This window comes from Colius striatus, chromosome 1 (genome assembly GCF_028858725.1).
Source record: "Colius striatus isolate bColStr4 chromosome 1, bColStr4.1.hap1, whole genome shotgun sequence".
NCBI classification, from domain to species: domain Eukaryota; kingdom Metazoa; phylum Chordata; class Aves; order Coliiformes; family Coliidae; genus Colius; species Colius striatus.
In genome coordinates, this window is record NC_084759.1 from 362,464 (window position 1) to 384,648 (window position 22,185).

Genomic DNA, 22,185 nt, shown 5'->3' on the forward strand with positions numbered 1-22,185 from the left:
GAAATGTGAGAGGATGGGAAAGGAGGCTGGCCAGGCTGCCGGCTGGGCTCTGCGCCGCGCAGGACACGGCCAGGCCGGGGAGCCGGGCAGGGCTGGGGCAGGCAGCGGGTGCTCAGGCACGGCTGCCCTACAGCCCTGCAGCCCCGCATAGGACGGGCTCAGAGATGCTGCCTGGGGCCTGGGGCCAGCAGCCAGCATCGTGTCCCAGAGGTCGGTGGGAGGTTGCTCTCACCCTGTGGCTTCAGGCATCAGGGTTTGTTCTGCCTTGGGACGTTGAGGGGTCTCTCTCACGGGCTGGATCTGGTCGCATGATGGTGACGAGTGCTTAAGCCACAGCATGATCTGCCTCCAGGATCAGCACAGAGCTGACCTAGGTTCAATTCTCATCAGACTGCCGTGTTTCTAAGCAAAAAGTCTTGGGAGGCTCAGGTATATTTGAGTTGGTGATATCTGCTCCCCATGGGCTGGACAGAGTGATGGGGAACGGAGGAGTCCGTGTGAGTGGCCAGAAGAGACTTGTAGAACGGCTGCAGGTCCCCTGCTCCCTTACACAGCCCATCCTCTGTGCCAGGCTGGGGTTTGTGCTTGGTGTACAGAGATGAGCAAAGCATGCTGCTGGCCGTAGCTCCTGAGAAAGTAAAAGTATCTCATAACTTCTTTATTTATTACTTGTGTTTATCATGGGCCAGGTCCCACAGTAGCAAACTCTGCATGAGCACTAAGCAAAGGAAATACCCAACTCGCAGTTCAAGTCTGAGATGAGAGAGAAACACCAGTGGAGCAGGAGCCCAGGGAATCAGTGAACACAAAACCAGGAGAAAACAGAGCAATTGTCACTGCCTGGGTGTCTCTCTTTCTCTTTGTGGCCTTGATAAAATGTAGGCTTTAGGGCTCATCAGACTGCATTCAGATGCTATGCTTGCATGATGTGAAGCACTGTTCTGGTATAAATTCACCCTTCTGGCTTAAATTTGTTTGAAACATTTGACTTTGTACCAGCAAGCTGCATGCATGGTCAGATATTGTCTTTCTGAGCCTTTCTAACTTCTCATGCTAAATCAAGTATTGTCTGTCCTCTGGCAGCCAGCATGAAGCACGGAGAGCTGTGTTAGCCCCATGTTGTGAGCACAGGCTGATTCCACAGAACTGTGGATGAGATGGTGGATTATTGATTCTTGCATAGATCCAATATTAATAGTTTTTGGAACCAAGGTTTACCTATTTCCTTTGCATCCATATGCACCATTGCTGGCGAACAGACCATCAGAAGTCAAAAACTGAGCTGCACCACAGCTAACACCCAGCCTTACCTTGCAGTTCCCAGGAGGAGTCTGATGAGGCTTGAGGTGTGGGTCCTGAGTGGCCATGCTGGCTGTGCTGCATGCACAGGCTGTGCCCCAGACAGAAGGACCTGCATGAGGGGCTGTGGGATAGACCAGGCCACACGGTCTGTATCACTGAAAGAGGGTCCCGATGCACTGGGTTTGCTGCTGCAGGGGCAGCTGCGAGAGGAGCAGTCCTGCATGAGGAGTGGAACAGCAGCAGGACTAATGCTCACCAACATTACTGCCAAAGAGAGTGGCAGGAGGTGGGGAGGACATGACTACATGCATTTGGTTTCTTGGGACAAGGGATTTGGCATTAACCTATTTCCAGACCTTTGCACAACATGAAACAGGCCTCCCCCTCCTCAGAGGAGGCAAGATGGGGGCTTGCTGGGAGCAATGTGAAGGGAGGGAGTGCATCACACCTCTGGGAGAGCAGGCTGCAGCGTGGGGCAGTCTGGGGGTGCATGAGGAGCGGGGACACAGGGAGCTGCTGGGACATGGGGAGGCTGTGGGGGAGGTGAGTGCTGTTGTTACTGCCAGAAGAGCTGCGTTTGTTCCAAATTCCTGTGAAAGTTATTTCCTTGCGCTGCCAGCAGCCTCCTCCTGGGCTTGGCACAGCAGCCAGCGCCATGATTAATTCAAGTAGCATTTCCCCTGGAGCTGCAGCAGCTTTTCCACTGCAGCCAAGAGGCCCCAGCCCCTCGCACTGCTCTCCCCCCATGCTCTGCTCCTCCCCCAGCCCCCTCGCACAGCTCCCTCCTTCCTCTTCGCAGATCCCCAGCCCCCTCACAGCTGCCCCTTTTCCCTCACCTCTGCCTCAGCCTCAGGCCCTTTACAACTCCTCTTCCTCCCACAGCCCTTGCTCACAGCCTCCCTGCTCCGTGTCAGCCCCCAGCCCCACACCTGGGCCCGCTGCCCTCCCACGCGCCGGCCCTGTGCCTCCCAACAGCGACCCTCTGTCCCTCAGCCTCTCCATCCCTCAGCCTCTGCTCCCTCAGGTTCTCTGCACGCCCCTTGCTTGCTGCCGGCTGCTGTTGCTTGTTCCCCCCAGGGATCCTGGCAGCTTTGCACCCAGCACAGCTCTCCCTCACCTGTGTGGCTCTTGGGACGTTCCAGACCCTCCCTGCTCCCTATCCCTGACAGTTTCTCCATGGTTACCTGGCCCAGGACGCTCTATCTCATGCTGCCTTGAGCCCCAGCCTCACCTGCCTGCCCTTGTCCCACATCTCTCTGTGTTGACCTACTCTGTGAGCACTCCCCTTGAGCTCTGCACAGACGAAACCCAGCCCAGCACCCTGGAGACCTTGGCATCAGCACTCCCCCAGGAAGTCCTGCCCAGACCCAATCCCTTGGCACCCCGCACTCTTGCTCCCCTACTCAAGCCCTCCACCTTGAGCACTTGTCCTCTGCAGGGACGCGGTTTCCATGCCCAGCTCAGCTCTCTCCGCTTCTGCACTCTCTGCTGAGCTCCCAGTGCCCTGTAGCTCCCTGCTGCAGCTCTCATTTCTCCTCCCTGCTGCTGCGCCAGAGAGGACACCTGGGTGCCCATGTGTGAGCCTTGCTCCTCATCTTCCTGTGCCTGGCTCTGCCCCAGCTCTTAGAAAGGCAATGTTCGCCCGTAGGCTCCCACAGCCTGCTGGTCAGTCTCACCCTCCATAGTCCCACCTCCCAGACGATGGCTGTGATTAAACTGCACCTCCTCAAGACTGGAGGCTTTACCCCCTCCCAGAGCAGTGCTGGAGGCCACAGGGAGCCCCTGTTCTCCACACTTTGCTCTGTGTGTGTGTGGCAGCCCTGTGCATATCTCTTGGGATGGCTGCAGGAGCCAGCAGTGCAGGCAGTGCCCTGGGGCTGCAGAAGCCAGTAGTACAGGCAGTGCCATGTGGCTGCAGGGCCGCAGGAGCCAGCGGTGCAGGCAGTGCCCTGGGGCTGCAGGGCTGCAGGAGTGAGCAGTGCAGGCAGTGTCATATGGCTGCAGGAGCCAGTGGTGCAGGCAGTGCCCTGGGGCTGCAGGGCCGCAGGAGCCAGCAGTGCAGGCAGTGCCCTGGGGCTGCAGGGCCGCAGGAGCCAGCAGTGCAGGCAGTGCCCTGGGGCTGCAGGAGTGAGCAGTGCAGGCAGTGTCATATGGCTGCAGGAGGCAGCAGTGCAGGCAGTGCTGTGTGGCTGCAGGAGCCAGCAGTGCAGGCAGTGCTGTGTGGCTGCAGGAGGCAGCAGTGCAGGCAGTGCTGTGTGGCTGCAGGAGCCAGTGGTGCAGGCAGTACTCTGTGGCTGCAGGAGCCAGCAGTGCAGGCAGTGCTGTGTGGCTGCAGGAGCCAGCAGTGCAGGCAGTGCTGTGTGGCTGCAGGAGCCAGCGGTGCAGGCAGTGCCATGTGGCTGCAGGGCTGCAGGAGCCAGCAGTGCAGGCAGTGCCATGTGGCAGCAGGAGTCAGTGATTTAGGCAGTGCTGCAGCTGTGCAGGGGCTCTCCCCAGACACTCTGCTGCCTGCAGCCTCGAGTCTGACCCTCGCCTCGGCCACGTGTGCTGGACAATAGCTGGGGCCAGCCCCTGACCCCTGAGTCCCCGGGGCCTGTGTGCGCTGGGGGCTGAGCGCAGCCGCCAGCCCGGGACGGCTCCTGAAATAGCAGCCGTGGCCGCTCCCTGGCTGCTTTTAGCTGGTCAGCAGTGGTGCCAGGGCTGGGGAGGGCAGGATGCCTGGCACACACTCAGGCACAGGGAGCCGTGCGTGGGATCGCTGACCACACTGGCGCCAGCCTCCCCTCCTCTCCCACCAAGAGCCGTCACTCGGAGGGGCGGGAGCCCAGAGCCAGATGTTTGCCAAAGCCACAGCGTAACATGTGCGTAGCAGAGATCCAGCCAGGGCAGGGCTCCAGATGAGCTCCCTGCCTGCTGACTGTGCTCGCTGGAGCTGGAGAGAACAGCCAGAGATGGAGGCCTGAGCACTCCATCGCTTCCCTGTGCTGTACAGGGGCTCACCAAGGCCAGCAGTGAGGCTGGGGGAGCCGATGGCTCTGTCTCAGGGGCTGTAGTGTTGCCCTCTAGATGGGTCTGTGAGAAGGAGAAACTGACTGCTACAGGTGATGCAGCTGAGGACCCCAGTGTGCTTCTCTATCCATCCCCTGCTCTGGGGACCATCTAGCTGAGGGACTAGAGAAGGGCATGAAATAACCAGGCCTCAATGCCCATCTTTCTCCTCCCAATTCCTCATGCAGTGGGGAGAGCCATACTTGCCCAGCACCTGCCCTCCTTCCCTCACAGCAGTCGTAGCTCCCTAAGGCTGGTGCTCTTGTTTCTTTCTGCCTAGCCTGTGTTGCTGATCTTTGTCATCCAGTTGTGCTCTGCTTTGGCTGCAGCACTCCCAGCAGCTGTAGGGCACACAGGTGAAGTCTTCTGAGCAGAACTGCAGTGCTGTCAGAGCTGTGGTGCAGCGCTGGAGCGGCATATCAGCTGTCTCAGAAGGGTCGGAGCTGAATGGGGAATAGGAGATTCAGGAGTGCCTTTGGCTGGACATCACAGAATGGTTGAGTTCGGACCTTTCAAGATAATCTAGTACAACCCACACTGCCCAAGCAAAGTTGTCCAGAGTTGGTGGCTCAGGACCATGTCCAGATAGCTTTTCAGTACCTCCAACCATGGAACTCAAGACACCTTCCTGGAGAACCTGTGCTAGAGCTTGGTCTGCCCTCACAGTGAAAAAGTACCTCATGATATTCAGAGAGACACTCCTGTACTTTAGTTTGTGCCTATGGCCTCTGTTTCTAGCACTGGGCACCACTGGGAAGAGCCTGGCTCTGTCCTCTTGATGTTCTCTTTCCTGTATGGATGATCTCCCCCGCTGAGCCTCCTCATCTCCAGGCTGAGCAGACCCAGCTCTCTCAGCCTTTCCTCACAGCAGAGGCTTCAGTCCCCTCATCATCTTCATGGCCTTTAAGAGCATCAAGTCCAACCCCTCATCTCACACTGACAGGCCCATCACTAAACTGACCTCTGTTCCTCAGCACCTGATCTCTGTGTGTTTTAAATATCTCCAGGGATGGGGACTCCCCCACCTCCCTGGGCAGCCTGGGCCAGGGCTCCCTCCCCTCAGCACCAAAGCACTTGCTCCTCCTGGGCCAGGGGCACTTGCTGTGTCCCAGCCTCTGCCCCTTCCCCCTTGGCCTGCCACTGGCCACCACACACCCAAGTGGCACCTCCTGAGCCTTTCAGCACCTTGCAGGAGCCTTTAGGTGCTTGTGAGTGCTGCTGAGGTGCCCCTGAGCTCAGGCTTCTGTTCCCCAGGCTGAGCAGCCCCAGGGCTGCAGCCTTTCCTCCTCACACACATGTTGCAGCCCCTCAGCACCTTGGTGTCCCTGCACTGGCCTCTCTGCAGCACTTCCCTGTCCCTCTGCAGCTGGGCAGCCCAGCCCTGGCCCCAGCACTGCAGATGTGGCCTCCCCAAGGCCAGGGCAGGGCATTGAGAGATCTTCCTTGCTCCAGCCTTCCCTCCAGCCACCAGGACCTGCAGTTCCTGAAGACTGGTCTTACTAGTAAAGACTGAGGAAAGAAGGCATTAAGTACCTCAGTCTTTTACACCTCCATCTCCCTCAGCTGTGGGCCTGCATTTTCCCTGCCCTTCCCTTTGTCACCTGTGCAACTGCAGAAGCCCTTCTTGGCTTTGAAATCCCTTGACAGATTCAAACCCAGATTCAAATCACGTTTAGAATTGAATGCAGACAGATTGTGTTGGTTCAGTGATCAGTCAGTGACTTCAGCAGAAAATGCACCAGATGCATTCTCTGAGCCTCTCCATGGGAGCAGCCTCCTCTATGCCTGTCACAGAAAACTCCTCAAAACACACATCGGGTTCATCCCCTGAGTTCTGTAACACATTCCTGGATCCCAAGGGGCACAGTGGCATTTCACCTGCATCTGTTATCTGAAAGGAATAACATCTTTTGTCTGTCACTTTCACACGGTTTCTTTCCCTGACTTGACTTGAGCAACCTGATCTGGTTGAAGATGTCCCTGCTCATTGCAGTGGAGTTGAACTACGTGCCCTTTATGGTCTCCTCTAACCCAAGCTATGTGATGAGTCTATGATTCTGATTTTTAATGCAGAAATAACAGTAGCATACCCCAGCTTCATGCCACCACCACACTGTGCAGTTCCTTGTGCATTTAGCCTCTTACTCCTTTTCCCTCTGCCTTTCACCCTTTAGGCCTTTCCCAGTTCTCCTCAGGGGCACACAGATGGTGAATGTGCCAAGCTGTAGCTATTTCATGACAACATTTTGCATGTTTGTGTGTTTTTCAGTTAGCACATTTCTCCTGCTGGCAGAAAAACACAGAATCATAGAGTGGTTTGGGTTAGAAAGGACCTTAACCTGACAGTAAAGAACTTCCTCACATCTCCCCTCAGTCTCCCCTCTGGCACTCTGGAGCCAGCAGCCCTTGTCCTGTCCCTCCAGCCCCTTGCATAAAGTCCATGCCCATGTTTCTCGTGAGCCCTTTAGGGACTGGAGGCTGCTCTGAGGTCTCCTGGAGCCTTCTCTCGTCCAGGCTGAACACCTCCAGCTCTCTCAGCCTGTTTCCAGAGCAGAGGGGCTCCAGCCCTCACATCCTCTCCGTGGCTCCTCTGGGCTCGCTCCAGCAGCTCAATGCTCTTTTGTTGGTGCCCAGAGCTGTTTGCAGTGCTTTGGGGGAGACTCACCAGAGAGGACCAGAGGGGGAGAATCCTCTCCCTCATCAATACTAGCTTTTGCAGGACAGGTCCCAAGTCTGACTTTACCATATCTGACTGATCATGCCTCTAAATATTATGGAATCATAGAATCACAGAATGGTGGGGTTGGAAGGGACCTTTAGAGCTCATCCAGTCCAACCCCCCTGCAGAAGCAGTGTCACCTAGATCAGGCCGCATAGGAACATGTCCAGAAGGGTCTTGAAGACCTCCAAGGAAGGAGACTCCACAACCCCTCTGGGCAGCCTGTTCCACTGCTCCCTCATCTCTCAGGGAAAGAGTTTTTTCTTATATTTAGGTGGAACTTTTTTCTTATATTTAAGTGGACTTTTATTCACTGTTTGTCTTGCATATAGACTTTGAGAACATCCTCAACCATTTTGTAGTGGTTACAAACAACTTCTATAGACACAGAGAGGCTGCCCAATGTATAAAGCATCCTTCTGGGGCTGTCTGTAAGGGCTCTCTGCCCACTCAGCAGCTGTCAGCATGTGCTTTTGTCCCCTCTCCCTCATCCTGCTCTGGGGCATGGCTGCAGCACTGGTTAACAACTGCCTATACTAAACATCTTGTCTCCAAAGTCTGCAGTGAAATGCAGCTTTTCCCCTGGGGATGCTGTTGGTTTCTGGCCCTGGAATCAGTCTCCAGCCCCTGATGTCCAGATTGTCTGCTGCCTTCAACAGCACCAGGATGCTGGCCTCTGGTTCGCCCCTCATACTGAAGTGAGCTGTCCTCCCTGGCTTCTCCTGCCTCTCTCTCCTCTGCTTCACTTGTTTAGCAAGCAAAACCCTTATTTTGCTTCCATCAGGTTTTCTTTTGCAGACCAGCTCCTGGTTTGTGCTGCTGCACAGTGTGTCCCTTGTTCTGTCCTGTATTCTCTTATTTCCTTTGTGTGGCGTAAGGAGGAACCAACAAAAGCCAGGCATACAGCTTGTGTCCAAATAGCTTTAAAATTGCCAGCCCATGTTGTTAGGGCTCAAGTATGAGCTTGGACTGAAACACTAATGAAGGGCACAGGATCCTGCTGACCACTTCTGTCTCTTGCCTGAGTATAAACTTGTTCCCAGCCAAGTGCAGTGGGTGTCTCATGGCCCTTGGAAAGGGGTTGATTCATGCTGCTTTCTTGCTTCCCCAGGGAGTATATCCTCTCTTTGGCTACCTGGGAACTCACAGCTTGTGCCAGCCTAAGCAGCCTTTACCCTTGCTAGGATCCAGGAATGCATTAAACGGACCCTGGACATGCTGAAGCTCTGAAAACATAGGAGACAGAAGTTGAGGAGGTGCTAGAGATGGGCCCAGGCCTAGTGCAGGGTGTCAGTGAAGCCAAGGCAGTGGTGCAGCAGAGAAGCAGCCTGCAGGCGAGGCTAAGGGAGCAGAAAATGAGCACATGGATGTGTGTGCATTCTGCTATGTGACTGAAGGCTTCCTAGGCTATAAAGTATTGAATCACTGCTCTTTGCCTGCCTGGAAGAGTCAATGCATGTTGTTGTGCCTGGCAGATGCAGATCCTGTTGGAAAGACCTCCAGGGAATGTGTACCTGTCGCTGTTCCCTGCTGGCCCTCAGCATGCTGTGACCCTGCTGTGGGTTGTAAGCAGAGGCAAGGCAGCTACCTGTGCTCTGTGCTTGTAGGGGGATGCTGGGGTGCTGCACTGCCTTTGGCAATGGTGCAAAGCTCCTGTAGAGACACAGACCCTGAGGAAAACCCCGCTAGTCCTGCAGTCCTCTGCTTAGAAAATGGACAGAGAATTGAGGACACTTGCTGGAGTCTTCCTTAGTGCCCTGTGTTTGCCTGGCCCCATGTGTGAGTGGAAGAAGAGGAGGGGGAGCAGGTATTGCTGGGGCTGGCTGGACTTGCAGCAAATCTGTGGATGCTGCTGGGTGTGCAACAGTTGTGAGTCCTGAGATAGGGAAGGTGAAGGGCCACATAGCACAGGGCTACACTGAGTGCTGGATGAGGAGCCAAAGAGCAGCTGTAGTACAGCAGAGCAAAGCTCTGCATAGCAAAGCTGCTTTACTAGTGTCCAACAGTCTGTTCTGGGGAAAGCTGGATCACTAGCTGACAGAGTAATTCAGATTGGAGAGATCCTGGAAGGTCTTCGGTCCTCGAAGCAGGGGCAGCTCTGGGGTCAGACCAGGCTGCTCACAACCTCATCCAGTAGCATCTGTAAACCTCCAAGGATAGAGGCTGCACAACCTCATTTGGCAACCTGCTCCAATACTGGACAGTCCTCACAGGGAAAGATCTTTACCCTGTATCCAGCCCAAAGTTCTCATTTCAACCAGTCCCTGTGGTCTCTTGTTCTGCTGTTGTATGCCACTGTGAAGAGCCTGGCTCCATTTCCTTGATAAGCTCACCAGTGATGTTGGCAGCTGGCTGTTAGGTCTGCAAGCCTTCTCTCCTGAAGGCTGAGCAAGCAGCTCCTTGCAGGGCAGGTGCTCCAGCCTCTGGAGTGGCTCAATGGCTGTCCCTGAACTTGCCACAGTTTGTCAAAGTCTTCCCTGTACTGGGGCCCTAAAAGTAGATGCAGTGTCTAGATGTGGTTTAGTGAGGGGTGAGTAGAGGGGAGGCCAATCCCTGCTCTTTACCTCTTGGTTGTGTCCCTGTTCACACAGACCAGGATGTGAGCTGCTGGGCTCTTCGTGTTGGCAGGGTGCACTGTGGATCATGTGCTGCTGGCTGCACACCCAGACCTCCAACACATTCTCCCCAGAGCTGCTTCCCCACCCTGGCCTGTGCTGTTTCAGGGGTACTTTGTTTCCCAGAGCAGGACTTGGCATTTGTCCTTGCAGTTTCATGCAGTTCCAGTCAGCCTCCAGTGCCACTCTCAGATATGTCAGCTCCTTCCCCCTCCCCAGACTGGTGTTATCCATAACTTTAAGGAGTGTACACTCTGTGCCTGCACAGGGTTGTTGCTGATGACATGAAGCAGGAGAAGTCCCTGTGCTCATACCTGTGGTGCTCCCCTTGTCATCTCCGGGCAGAGCCACCTCTGGTCCAGCCCTCCAAACTGTAACATCCTGCCTTGGATACGAGGACTGTGGGAGAAGGTGTGGAAATGCTTGCAGTCGAGGCACTTGCCATCCCTTCAGCCACAGAGGCTTTTGTTGCCTTGCAGAAGCCACTGGGACAGTCAGTCTGTGACAGCTCTTCCCTTCCCAGGCCCCTCCATGTCACCAAAGACTCCAAGAGGACTCACCCCAGGGTTCACCCAGGGACCAAAGTGAGGCTGTCAGGAGTGTAGCTCCTCAGATCATCCTCTGGCCTTTCTTGTAGGTGGAGTGCAACCTCTGCTTTCCTCCAGTTGTCAGGGACCTCCCCTGATCTCTTGAAGGAGCAGCCCTGCAAATCTGTTTCTGTCAGCATCCATTGATGCAACCTCTTGAGTCCCATGAACTTGTGTGGATCAGGCTCACTGAAGAAATCCTGACTAAGTCTTCATCCCTGTCTGGTAGCTCTCTGAACCCTTTCAAAACGCACAGAGGCTTGGGATACCTTGTTGGTGAAGCCTGAGGTAAAGGAGGCATTGAGTGTCTTAGTCTTACCTGTGCTTGCTGTCACTAAATCACCCACCACATCCAGAAACAGGCCCTTGTTCAGCCCGATACTACTGATGTAGTGGTAGAGGCTCTTCTCAGCACCCTCGGTTTTTCTTGCAGGTCTCAACCCCACTTGAACTTTGACTTCCCTGACACCATCCCTACAGGCCTGGGCAATGTGTATCCCTCCTTTGTCACTTGCCTCTGAGTCTGTCTCCCATGTGCTACCTCTTTGCATTGCAGCAGAGCCCTAAGGTGCCTGCTCAGCCAAGGCAGTCTTGCTGATCTGTCTCCTTGTTTTCCTGAGTACTGGGATGGAGTGTCCCTGTGCCTGGAACAAGCTCACCATCTTTCCTGAGGTCCCTTGGCCCTCAGAGCTGCCTCCCACGGGATCTGTCCCACCTGCCAGTTGCCTGCATAATCTGTCTGTGATCTACCACCCCTCTTTCAGGATCCTGAACATTGCACTTCATGGTCACTAGTGCCAATGTCTCCACTGATAACGACATCCCCAGTCAGTTCATGTCACCCCTGGTTGGCCTAGGAAATGGAAAGTGTTTGTGAGATCTGAGGTCTATGATCCAGAGGCTTCCATCAGGTGCTGCTGCCTTCTTAGCAGCTCCAACTCAGAGATTTCCTAGCCCAGCATTGATGTCCTTGTCTTTAAAGCCTTTAGTGCATTTTTCTATGTGAATGTGGGTAGTGGCTTTCTGGATCTGTACAATTTGATGTCACTGTGCCCTGCAGCAAGGGATTCCACATTTTTGTTGTTTTGTTGAACCAGAGCACTGCTGGAGGTCTCTGGGCACCCTGAACCAGAGCACTGCTGGAGTTCTGTGGGTACCCTGAACCAGAGCACTATTGGAGATCTCTGGATACCCTGAACCAGAGCACTGCTGGAGTTCTGTGAGTACCCTGAACCAGAGCACTATTGGAGATCTCTGGGTACCTTGAACCAGAGCACTGCTGGAGTTCTGTGAGTACCCTGAACCAGAGCACTATTGGAGATCTCTGGGTACCTTGAACCAGAGCACTGCTGGAGTTCTGTGGGCACCCTGAACCAGAGCACTATTGGAGATCTCTGGGTACCTTGAACCAGAGCACTGCTGGAGTTCTGTGAGTACCCTGAACCAGAGCACTATTGGAGATCTCTGGGCACCCTGAACCAGAGCACTGCTGGAGTTCTGTGAGTACCCTGAACCAGAGCACTATTGGAGATCTCTGGGTACCTTGAACCAGAGCACTGCTGGAGTTCTGTGAGTACCCTGAACCAGAGCACTATTGGAGATCTCTGGGTACCTTGAACCAGAGCACTGCTGGAGTTCTGTGGGCACCCTGAACCAGAGCACTATTGGAGATCTCTGGGTACCTTGAATCAGAGCACTGCCAGCACTGCCTCACAGCATGCTGCACTGCTGTGCTTGCTGCCCTGGGAGGGAGGAGGCAGACATGGGGAGAGGCCGAGTGCCTCAAGCCCAGGCTGTGCTCTCCAACCTCTGCTTTCCAGCCCATGGTCGGGTGCTGGCTCTGCACAGCCACAGCAAAACTGTGGCCGTTACTGTATGGCTAGGAGGAAATCCTGGAGAGGGATGATGGAGGGAGCTGGCAGTACAAGGAGGTGATGGAGGTGTCACTGGGGTGACAAGAGAAAGTCATGGGTCCTAGTGCCCATGGAAGCAGATGTGTAGGGCCTGGGACATGATGGGGCTGTGTGGAGCAGCTGGGGCAGGTAGGGATGGAGTGTGCTGTGGGACATGGGAGAGGTGCAGCAGCCTGTTGCAGGCCAGGCCTGGCCATGGCCAGCATGGTGTGCAGTGTTGGGGACAACAGTGCTGCCTGGGCTGAGTGGACTCTGTGAGGCTGTGTGAGGGCTGGGCTATCCCAGGAGCATGCTGCAGGCAGCATGACAAGGCATGGAAGGACAGTAATGTTCCATATGCTGTGCACAGCTGCAGCAGGTTCCAGAGAAAAACCGAGCTTGCAACCAAGCACGTCTCCACAAGGACAAAAGGCAGGTGGGAGCACTGGCCCTGTGCTTCTCACACACCCTGGCCTCCAGCAGGAAGCTCTGCAGGACACTGAGTCTCGCCTCCCTCTCCCTTCAGGACTGGGAGCTGATTGCTGTCAGGAGCACATCCCATGTGCAGTAGCAGGATGCTTTTGTGCAGCTGTTATCCCTGGTGGCAAAGCATCTCCCTTTGGAGAAGAGTTCTACAGGATACAAAAGGAAAGCTACAGGCCAGAAAACACACTGACTGTGCAGCTGCCTTATCCAGGAAGGGGATGGGTTGCCTGGTCCACCCACCAAAACCAATACCGAGAGGGTTCCTGAGAACAGTCTTACAAGGGCAGAATGAGACTCAGGGGCAGCAGCAGTAGGTCTTAGAGAAGAAACGATGTACTATGGCTTCCTTGGTGCTGCTCTGCCTCAGTCTGTGGATGGGAACATCTGGACTCTCAGTGTCAGAGCTCCAGGGCTGCCAGACTCTCTGCCTCCTGAGTCCTTGGAGACTCCTCCTCTGGAGTCACCCCACGGGGACAGTGCTGTGCTCTGGCATTGCTGCTGTCACAGCATGGCACACCATGCTGTCACCCAGAGTCTCCCTGCACTTGCTCTGTGTAAACACTCCCTGCCCTGTGGCATGTGGGGTTGCAGCTGCACGTTCTGCAGCCTTGGGCAGAAATGCAGCCTGCACTTTGCCTCTGCACAGTGTGCCTAGTGTATCTGTGAGGATCCTGCACACGTGTGTGGGTGTCCTGTGCACCCTACAACTTTGTCCACTTATTTTATCTGCTTGTTGGCCCTGCAGTCTCATGCACATATCTTGTTCCCAGCTTCCTTTGCCTTCTCTCCTTTCCCCTCACACAGCACCTCCTGGGAACAGCCAGTCTTGTCCCTGCAGGATGTACAAAGAAGTCAGAGGTGAGGGTTCTTCCAGGGCTCCATTCAGGCTGAGCTCTGACTCCTGCTCCCACATACTCAAGTGGCAGGCCTTGCACATCCCCAAATGGAGCGTTTCCTTGGCTGTCACATAGACAGCTTGAGCCCGTTTCCTTCATATTTCTCAGGCAAACATCAGGAGCCCCATAAGTAAATGACAGTAAAGCCAGCTGCTGATCCGAGATTTGCAGTGGTTGCTGTATACAGAGCCTGAGGTTGCCCTGCATTTAGTTTAGAATGGTTTGACTTTGGAGGGACCTTAAAGCTCACCTTGTTCTAATCCCTCAGCCATGGGCAGGGACAGCCCAAGCTGCTCCCAGCCCCATCCAACCTGCCCCTGGGCACTGCCAGGGCTGGGGCAGCCACAGCCTCTCTGGGCAGCCTGTGCCAGGGCCTCAGCACCCTCCCAGCGAGGAGCTTCTGCCTCAGCTCTAACCTCAATGTACCCTGTAGTTTAAGAACTGAGGAGCTGCACTCATCCCTGCTCTGCACTCGGGCCTCGAGCCCTTGCCTGGGGCTCTCTGAGCGCGACCATCCAGCCGATTCCTCATCCACCCAGTGTCCATCTGTCAAATCCTCATCTCACCTATTCAGAGACAAGGGCTCCATGTGGGACAGTGTCAGATGCTTTGCCCAAGCCCAGGTAGATGACATCAGTTGCTCTTCCCTTACCCACGGAGGCTGTAACCCTGTCGTAGAAGGCCACCAAATTTGTCAGGCCTGATTTACCCTTAGTGAAGCCCTGTTGTCTGTCACCAATCACCCGCTTGTTTTCCACCTGCCTTAGCACAGCTTCCAGGAGCACAGGGGTGAGACTGACCAGCCTGTAGTTCCCCAGGTCTTTCTTCCTTCCCTTTTGAAAACAGAGGTTTTGTTTCCCCTTTTCCAGTCAGTGGGAACTTCATCTGACCACCACAACTTCTCAGATACGATGGATGCTGGTTTAGCCACTTCATCTCCCAGTTCCCTCAGGAGCTGCAGATAAATCTCACGTCCCAGGGACTTCTGCATCTTCAGGTTCCTTAGGTGGTCTTTAACCTGATCTTCTCCTACACTGGGCAGTTCTTCGATCTCTCGTTCCCTGCCTTTGCCCTCTGTAACTTGGGCAGTGTGGCTGGGGCACTGGCTGGTGAAAGCTGAGGCAAATAAAGCCACGGAGTACCTCAGGCTTCTCTGTGTCCTGGGTAGCCAGATGTCCCTTTTCCTGCCAGAGAGGACACACATTATCCCTTGCTTTCATCACTGACCTACCTATAGAAGGTTTCCTTGTTGCCCTTGATGTCTCTGGACAGATTCCCTCAGGGCTTTAGCTTTCCTGACCTGATCCCTGACTGTTCTTACAATATCCCTGTATTCCTCCCAGGCTGCCTGTCCTTGCCCCCACCCTCTGGAGGCTTCCTTTTTGTGATGGAGTTTGTCCAGGAGCTTGTTCACCCACACAGGTCTCCTCATGGTTTTGCCTGAGTTCCTCTGTGTTGGGATGCATCTGAGCTTGGAGGAGGATCCCATTTGGGCTGAGGGGGAGGCTACAGCGGTGGGTCCCAGCTGGGCTGGGGGATGCTGCTGGAGCAGGGGCCAGGGGAACCTTCTTTTGCCTCCCAGACAAGTCCTGGGAGGCATCACCCAGCTGCAGTAGGGATCTGCACTGCCCTCAGGGCTGTGTCGGGGCTGCTGAACATGGGCAGCATCAGCATCAGTAGGATGAGGCCCCGCCTGCCTGTGGGCTGCAGAGCCTAGGCTGGGGATGTGCCAGCCACAGCATCACTCCCTCTTCTGAGAGAAACAAAGCAAACTGCCCACACTGAGCTGACACTTCCACCAAACTGCTCCTTCAGCTATCTTCTTGGTGCCTTTTCTCTGGGCACCAGTTTAGCACCACCCCTACAAGTGAGACCAGCACCAGGAATGGGAGTCCAGCAGTGCTTGCACCAGTGGCCTCTCAGACCCTGGGTGGGCTTGTGGAGGCAGGGCTTCTGCAGAGCTTTGGTGCAGGGACATCCCACAGCAGATGGGGAGCTGGAGTACTGGACACACGTGAACAGGAAGGTTTTCTGAGGATGAGTTTTCTTGCCCTGGCTCTGCAGCTGGGCTTGGCTGTGATGCCAGACCACCAGCTCATGAGGCAGCCTTGGAGGGGATGGCTCTGGGTGCTGGGGAGCAGCCAGGGCATGGTGCTGCAGTGCAGTACAGAGCAGAGCAGTGCAGCTTGTCTGTGTCTCCCCTGTGCTCAAAATCTGACCCAGCTCCTGGGGCAGAAAGCTGGATTTTCAGATGGCATGCCCTGTGGGTCTCTCCCTGAGGCTGGTGAATGTCAGGGGATGGTGAAGGTGGGGAAGTGAGGCTGTTCTGGGAGCACTTTGGCCTGAGAACCAAAGAAAACTTTCTTCCTCTGCTGCAGAGCTTGTTGCTGTACAGTGTGTCAAAGCAGCTGGTGTGCAGTTCAGAGCACTTTCAGAGTGACAAGCAGTTCATTTCAAAGGAAATAAGTTATTAATATGCCACATAGTGCCTATTCCAGTCACTGTGGCAGCTCACTGGTTTCGGGACCATTTCCATCTGCAGTGGTAGAGAACACAACCAGCTAAAACCCAGGCACAGGGCACAGCTTAAGTGTGTTGGTGCACGGCTGTTACCCCAGTAATAATATCCATCAGGGAGCCAGAGTGCAGGTAACCCAAGTACACCTGAAACAGCAACGTCAGTGAGCTCAGATTTTCCTCTCAAATGAGCAGCTCCACAGCAAAAGGAGCTGTGGCAGGAGGGAGGATGGGGAGCGAGGGAGATGCAGGTGGGTCCAGTTTCCCCAAGTGCTTTCTGGCGAGCTGCTGTCATGGCACCTGTGGCTCTGAGTGCTCTGCAGCTGGAGCAGGGAAGGGGGATCCTGTTTCATGGCACTTCCTCTGGCAGCTGCTGCGGGCTTGGGGAGCAAATGCTCTGTGCAGGGAACACGATGCTCACTGTAGATGGCTCAGCTTCTGCTCCAGACCTCCGCAGAGACTGCAGAGCAGAGGAGCTGGCAAGGGCGGCTGCGGGCACTACCTGTGCTCCCATGTCATGGGGCAGGGTGGTGGGCAAGGGGCTGCCTCGGGGGCTGCCTGTGCTCCTGGGTCATGGGGCAGGGTCGTGGGCAAGGGGCTGCTTTGGGGGCTGCCTGTGCTCCTGGGTCATGGGGCAGGGTGGTGGGCAAGGGGCTGCTTTGGGAGCTGCCTGTGCTCCTGGGTCATGGGGCAGGGTGGTGGGCAAGGGGCTGCTTTGGGGGCTGCCTGTGCTCCTGGGTCATGGGGCAGGGTGGTGGGCAAGGGGCTGCCTCGGGGGCTGCCTGTGCTCCCACGTCATGGGGCAGGGTGGTGGGCAAGGGGCTGCTTCAGGGGCTGCCTGTGCTCCTGGGTCATGGGGCAGGGTGGTGGGCAAGGGGCTGCTTTGGGGGCTGCCTGTGCTCCTGGGTCATGGGGCAGGGTGGTGGGCAAGGGGCTGCTTTGGGGGCTGCCTGTGCTCCTGGGTCATGGGGCAGGGTGGTGGGCAAGGGGCTGCTTTGGGGGCTGCCTGTGCTCCTGGGTCATGGGGCAGGGTGGTGGGCAAGGGGCTGCTTTGGGGGCTGCCTGTGCTCCTGGGTCATGGGGCAGGGTGGTGGGCAAGGGGCTGCTTTGGGGGCTGCCTGTGCTCCTGGGTCATGGGGCAGGGTGGTGGGCAAGGGGCTGCTTTGGGGGCTGCCTGTACTCCTGGGGCACGCAGCAAACAGGAGGGATGGAGAGGGGTCCCACCTCTACCTGCTCTATATTTCCTCCCATGTCCCAGCTGTTCTCCGTTCTGTTTGCCGTTGTTCATCCCTCTCTGGTGCTGGGGGAGTGGTTCAGGTTGGGGCCCTGCCCAAGGAAAGGGCTGTTTGCAGCCCCCAGCCGGGCCCTTTCTCTGGCTCGTGAGCAGCGTTCCTGCGCCTCTCGCTCACGGGAGCCGAGGCCCCAGCGCTGCTGCGGGGAGGAGCCGTGGCTGACGAGGCCTGAACTCCACTTCACCCGGGCCTGGCCCAGCTGCCTCCCTCCTGGCTCCTTGCTCCAGCTTTGTTCTCTGCGCAGAGCTCCCGGCTGGTGGACACGCTGTGGGCAGTGCCGCTGTGGCCGGGAGCCGCTCGCTGCTGACCTGAGCTCTGCAAGGAGCCCAGGGCCGGGAGAGGTTGGAATCCTCCTGCTGTGCCCATAACTGCTGATGCAGTTCCTGTGCCCAGGCTCCTGTGAGCCCTGGCTGTCACGGGGCAATGCCACCCTCAGTCATCACCCTCCGAGACAGGGCGTCTGGGTACAGAGCTCTGCGAGCAGGACAGACATGGGGTCAGGGTGAAAAGGAGGCTGTTCTTTTCTCCTGTCTTGTCATGAAGGTGTTTGCAGAACAGAAGGAGCAGAGGGCTGAGGCAGCTGCTGCAAAGCTGGGAAAACACCTGGCTGCTGAGTATCTGTGCGATATGTCTATAGGCTGTTCTGCAACCCCTTTCCATATGGCCTTTTCCTTTGCTGAGGCAAGTCTGTTGTCCTGGGTCATGGATGTTGCCCCAGGGGTGCAAGAAGGGAGGTGTCACCTGAAACAAGGCAGCTCTGGTGCTGCAGGGACCCGTGGCAGCACTGCAGACAGAAGGCACAGGGCAACTCTTGCAAGGCTGCAATGCTGTGCTCCACCATCTCTGTGTCCCCTCCCAGGGGCTGGGCCAGCAGGGGCTGATCCTGCGGTGCCCCACAGCTACCTGCAGCACTGAGCCCCTGGGACACCCTGTCCTCTTGCAGGGAGGGCTGCAGGGGAAGTGGTGGCTTCTCTGGGGCAAGAATCACAGAGTCTTAAGGGCTGGAAGGGACCTGGGAAACTCATCCGGTGCAACCCCCCTGCCAGAGCAGCAGCACCCAGAGCAGGGCACACAGGGACTCACCCAGCTGGGTTGGAATGGCTGCAGAGAAGGAGCCTCCACAGCCCATCTGGGCAGCCCCTGCCAGTGCTCCCTCACCTCAACAGGGAACAAATTTGTCCGAAGGAATCAGAGGCTTGAGGTGGTAACTGTCGATCTGATTGACTCCAGCCGGCTTTGTGTGGTGGCTGTGGAGCAGCGGGAAGCACTGAGGGGATGGTGGTGGTCTGGGTCTGGCGGGTGGTCTGTGCTGTTGGTCCTGCCCATGCAGTGTCTCCCCTGGTGCAGGTGACAGCCACAGACGCAGACAGCGGCACGTTTGGCTCCCTTTCCTACTCCATCGGCTCTGGCATCGGCAGCGTCGTCCCCACACAGTTCAGTGTCGACAAGCACACAGGCCAGCTGTGCACTGTGCAGCCTCTGGACCGTGACGAGGGCACGGCTGCCTACGACTTCACCATCACTGCTGTCGATGGGGTGAGTGCTGGGGAGGCTGTGGGCACAGGGTTGGTGCTTGGGAGGCCATGAGCAGGGGGTTAGTGCTGGAGAGGCCGTGGGCACGCGGCACTGCCGGCTCCGCGCTGTACCAGGGCTGCTGCTGTCACAGCGCCAGCTCTGAGCTGATCCCTCTGCAGGGCGGCCTCAACTCCATGGTGTACGTGAAGGTTTTCCTGGAGGACGTCAACGACAACCGTCCGGTGTTCTACCCGCTGGAGTACGCTGCCAGCATCAGCACCCAGAGCATGCCAGGCACGGCCGTGCTGCGCGTGGCCGCCCACGACAAGGACGAGGGGCTCCACGGGAAGGTCACCTACCGCATCGTCCTGGGGAACTCACCTCCCCTCTTCTCCCTCAACAAGGACACGGGTGAGAGAGCCAAGAGAGCAGCCAGAGCAGGCAATGGGGTGCGAGTGGGCGTAAAACCCAGCCCAGGGGTCAGCGTTTGGCCGTCTCAGCAGCACAGTCTGCCACCAGCCTCTCCCTGACACATCTTCCCTTGCCTCGGCTGCTTGAGCCTCTGGCAGCCTCTTCCCATACTCAGTCTTTGACCTCTTGTTTCTACTCCCTGCTCTGTTCCTCATTTGACCTGTTTTCCTTTCTCTCCCTCATTCCCCAGCCCTGACTCACTGCCCCTTACTCCTGCACACCGCTCACTTTGCCCCAGCGGGCTCTATCCTGATTAGTTTCTTGCCCCTGCCCAGTTCTCCCCCATTCCCCTGCCCAATTTACACACCTATAGCTCTCTTTCACCCTCAGTCCCGCCTTTCTCACTGTCTTCCGTGCTCTGGCAGCCAGAGCCAGAGCAGTTTCTGCTGGGGAGGGGAGGGAAGTGCACGGGTATGTGGTGCTGGGGCTCTCAGCAGGACAGGAAGGTGTCCTGTGCTCAGTGCAGGCATCAAGGTCTCTCCGCACTGGTCCCCAAGTTCTCAGAGTGTGACTGGGATGAGACAGGCCTACAAGCCATGCTGATGCAGGGCCACTTCCTTTGTAAGGCCTGTCAAAGATGGAGCTTAGGGTCTCCCCACAGCCCAGCTCCCACCTGCTGTCGTGATCCTCACCCTGCACCCCAGCTTAGAAGCCCTATTCCCTCCTCCTTTCCTTCCCTCAACCTCTGACTCATTCCCCCCAGCCCTCACCACTGCTTAGTTCAGGGCTCGGCTTCAGGTTTGACCTATTCCTTTGGTGCTGGGTGACAGGTAGAGGTGCAGGCACAGTGCCCTCCAAACTGCTTTCTTCCCTAGGTGTCATCTCCCTCTCATGGTCCCTGAGTGGCAAAGCCAACACGCTGGTGCAGCTGGTGATCTCGGCACAAGACGGTGGGGGCCTGCAGGCACAGCCCAACGCCCGGGTGAACATCAGCATCGTGGAGGGCACGGTCTCACCCCCTGTCTTTGAGCAAGCTCAGTACTTCTTCACAGTGCCCGAGGACACGCCACAGGGTGCCAGTGTGGGGGCTGTCTGGGCTCAGAACCCTCCAGGTATGGCCTCATCCCTTTTGTGTACACCCTCTTCTCCTGTCATAGAATCACACAGAGTGGTGGGGGTGGGCAGGACCCTGCAGAGCTGCTGCAGCCCCAGCCCCTGCTCCAGCAGCTGCCCCTGGCTCAGGGGGCACAGGAACGTGTCCAGCTGGGGTTGGGAACCTCAGAGAAGGAGCCTCCACACCCTCCCTGGGCAGCCTGGGCCAGGGCTCCCTCCCCTCAGCCCCAAAGGATTTGCTCCTTCTGGGCCAGGGGCACTTGCTGTGTTCCAGCCTCTGCCCCTTCCCCCTTGCCCTGCCACTGGCCACCACACAACGAACACTGGCCCCAGCCCCTCCACACCCACCCTGGGCAGCCTGGGCCAGGGCTCCCTCACCCTCACAGTAAAGTAGTTTTTCCTTAAGTTTCAGTGGAACTTTTTGTATTCCAGCTTTATTCCTGTCACTACATCCCCCTGAAGGTGCAGTGCCATGCTCCTCACACAGCAGCCCCGCTCTGGGAGCTGTGAGCATGCATGGAGGCACAGGCATCTACCCCTGCACGGCTGTCACTCAGCACAGCTCTCACACGTGTGCCTCTGTGCACACACGCACGGGGCTGCCGTGTGCCCCAGAGCGGGAGGTGAGCTGGGGACACAGATCATTCTCCCTGTCTCTGCTTCCTCCTGCACAGGTCACGCCGATGACATCTTTTACTCCATCTCCGCGGGGGATCCTCACGGCTACTTTTCCATCGACTCCGCGTCCGGGCAGCTCCGCACCAGCCTGCCCCTGGATCACGAGTCGCAGGCAGTGCTGGTGCTGGACGTGCAGGCCCGGAGCGGCTCTCCTCCCGCCTACAGCAACACGCGCGTGCAGATCTCCGTGTCAGACGTGAACGACAACGCGCCGACGTTCCCGGCGCCCACCGACTCCATCCTGCTGCCGGAGGCCACGGAGCCCGGCACCACGGTGTACACGCTGCAGGCCGAGGACCGCGACAGCGGTGCCAACGGCCAGGTGACATTCGAGCTGGCGTCCGGAGGCGACGGCGCCTTCGGCGTGGAGCGTTCCTCGGGGGCGGTGCGGCTGCTCGTGGCCCTGCAGTACGAAGCCGCGGCAGCCTACAACCTGGCCGTGGTGGCCCGGGACAGCGGCGTTCCCCAGCTCAGCTCCACCTTCACGCTGCTGGTGCACGTGCAAGCTGAGCACGACGATGGGCCCATCTTCGACACGCTGACGTACCGCGTGGAGGTGCAGGAGGGGGCCCCAGTGTCCACGCGCTTCCTGCAGGTGCGGGCCCTGGCGCCCGCCGTGGCTCCCGCCGCCGTCACCTACCACCTGCGTGCCGACGGCGACGCCGCCAGCTTCGGCATCGAGCCCGACAGTGGCTGGCTCTACGTCAAGAGCGCGCTGGACCGCGAGACGCGGGAGCTGTACGTGCTGACCGTACTGGCCTCGGCCTCGGGCCCAGCCCCGGCCGGCGCGGACGCCCGCAAGACGGGCACCAGCACCGTCCGGGTCAGCGTCACGGACGAGAACGACAACAGCCCCCGGCTGAGCGAGGAGCGGTACTTCTTCACTGTGTCTGAGAACCAGGCTCCCGGCAGCAGCGTGGGCAGGGTGATGGCGAGTGACCGGGACGCTGGGCAGAACAGCCGCCTCACCTACCGCCTGCTGCAGCACGACCACAACTTCCTCATCCACACGCAGACAGGTGAGAAGCTTCCTGGCTCCCTGGGCTGGGAAGAGAGCCCAGGCCAGGTCAAAAGTGATGTGGGCCAGGCCAGTGCCACAATGGAGCACTCACCT

The 22,185-nt window shown here is 57.3% G+C and overlaps 1 protein-coding gene across 1 annotated transcript in view; it reads left to right on the forward strand.

Annotated features, from left to right (window-relative positions):
* The window catches only part of DCHS1 (dachsous cadherin-related 1), a 54,659-nt gene that overhangs the window by 8,502 nt on the left and 23,972 nt on the right, over positions 1 to 22,185 (forward strand). The window contains exons 3-6 of the mRNA XM_061989752.1: positions 18,702 to 18,890; positions 19,049 to 19,280; positions 20,156 to 20,392; positions 21,068 to 22,090. Coding sequence (XP_061845736.1) covers positions 18,702 to 18,890; positions 19,049 to 19,280; positions 20,156 to 20,392; positions 21,068 to 22,090 — 1,681 coding nt within the window. The remainder of the gene's footprint in view (positions 1 to 18,701; positions 18,891 to 19,048; positions 19,281 to 20,155; positions 20,393 to 21,067; positions 22,091 to 22,185) is intronic.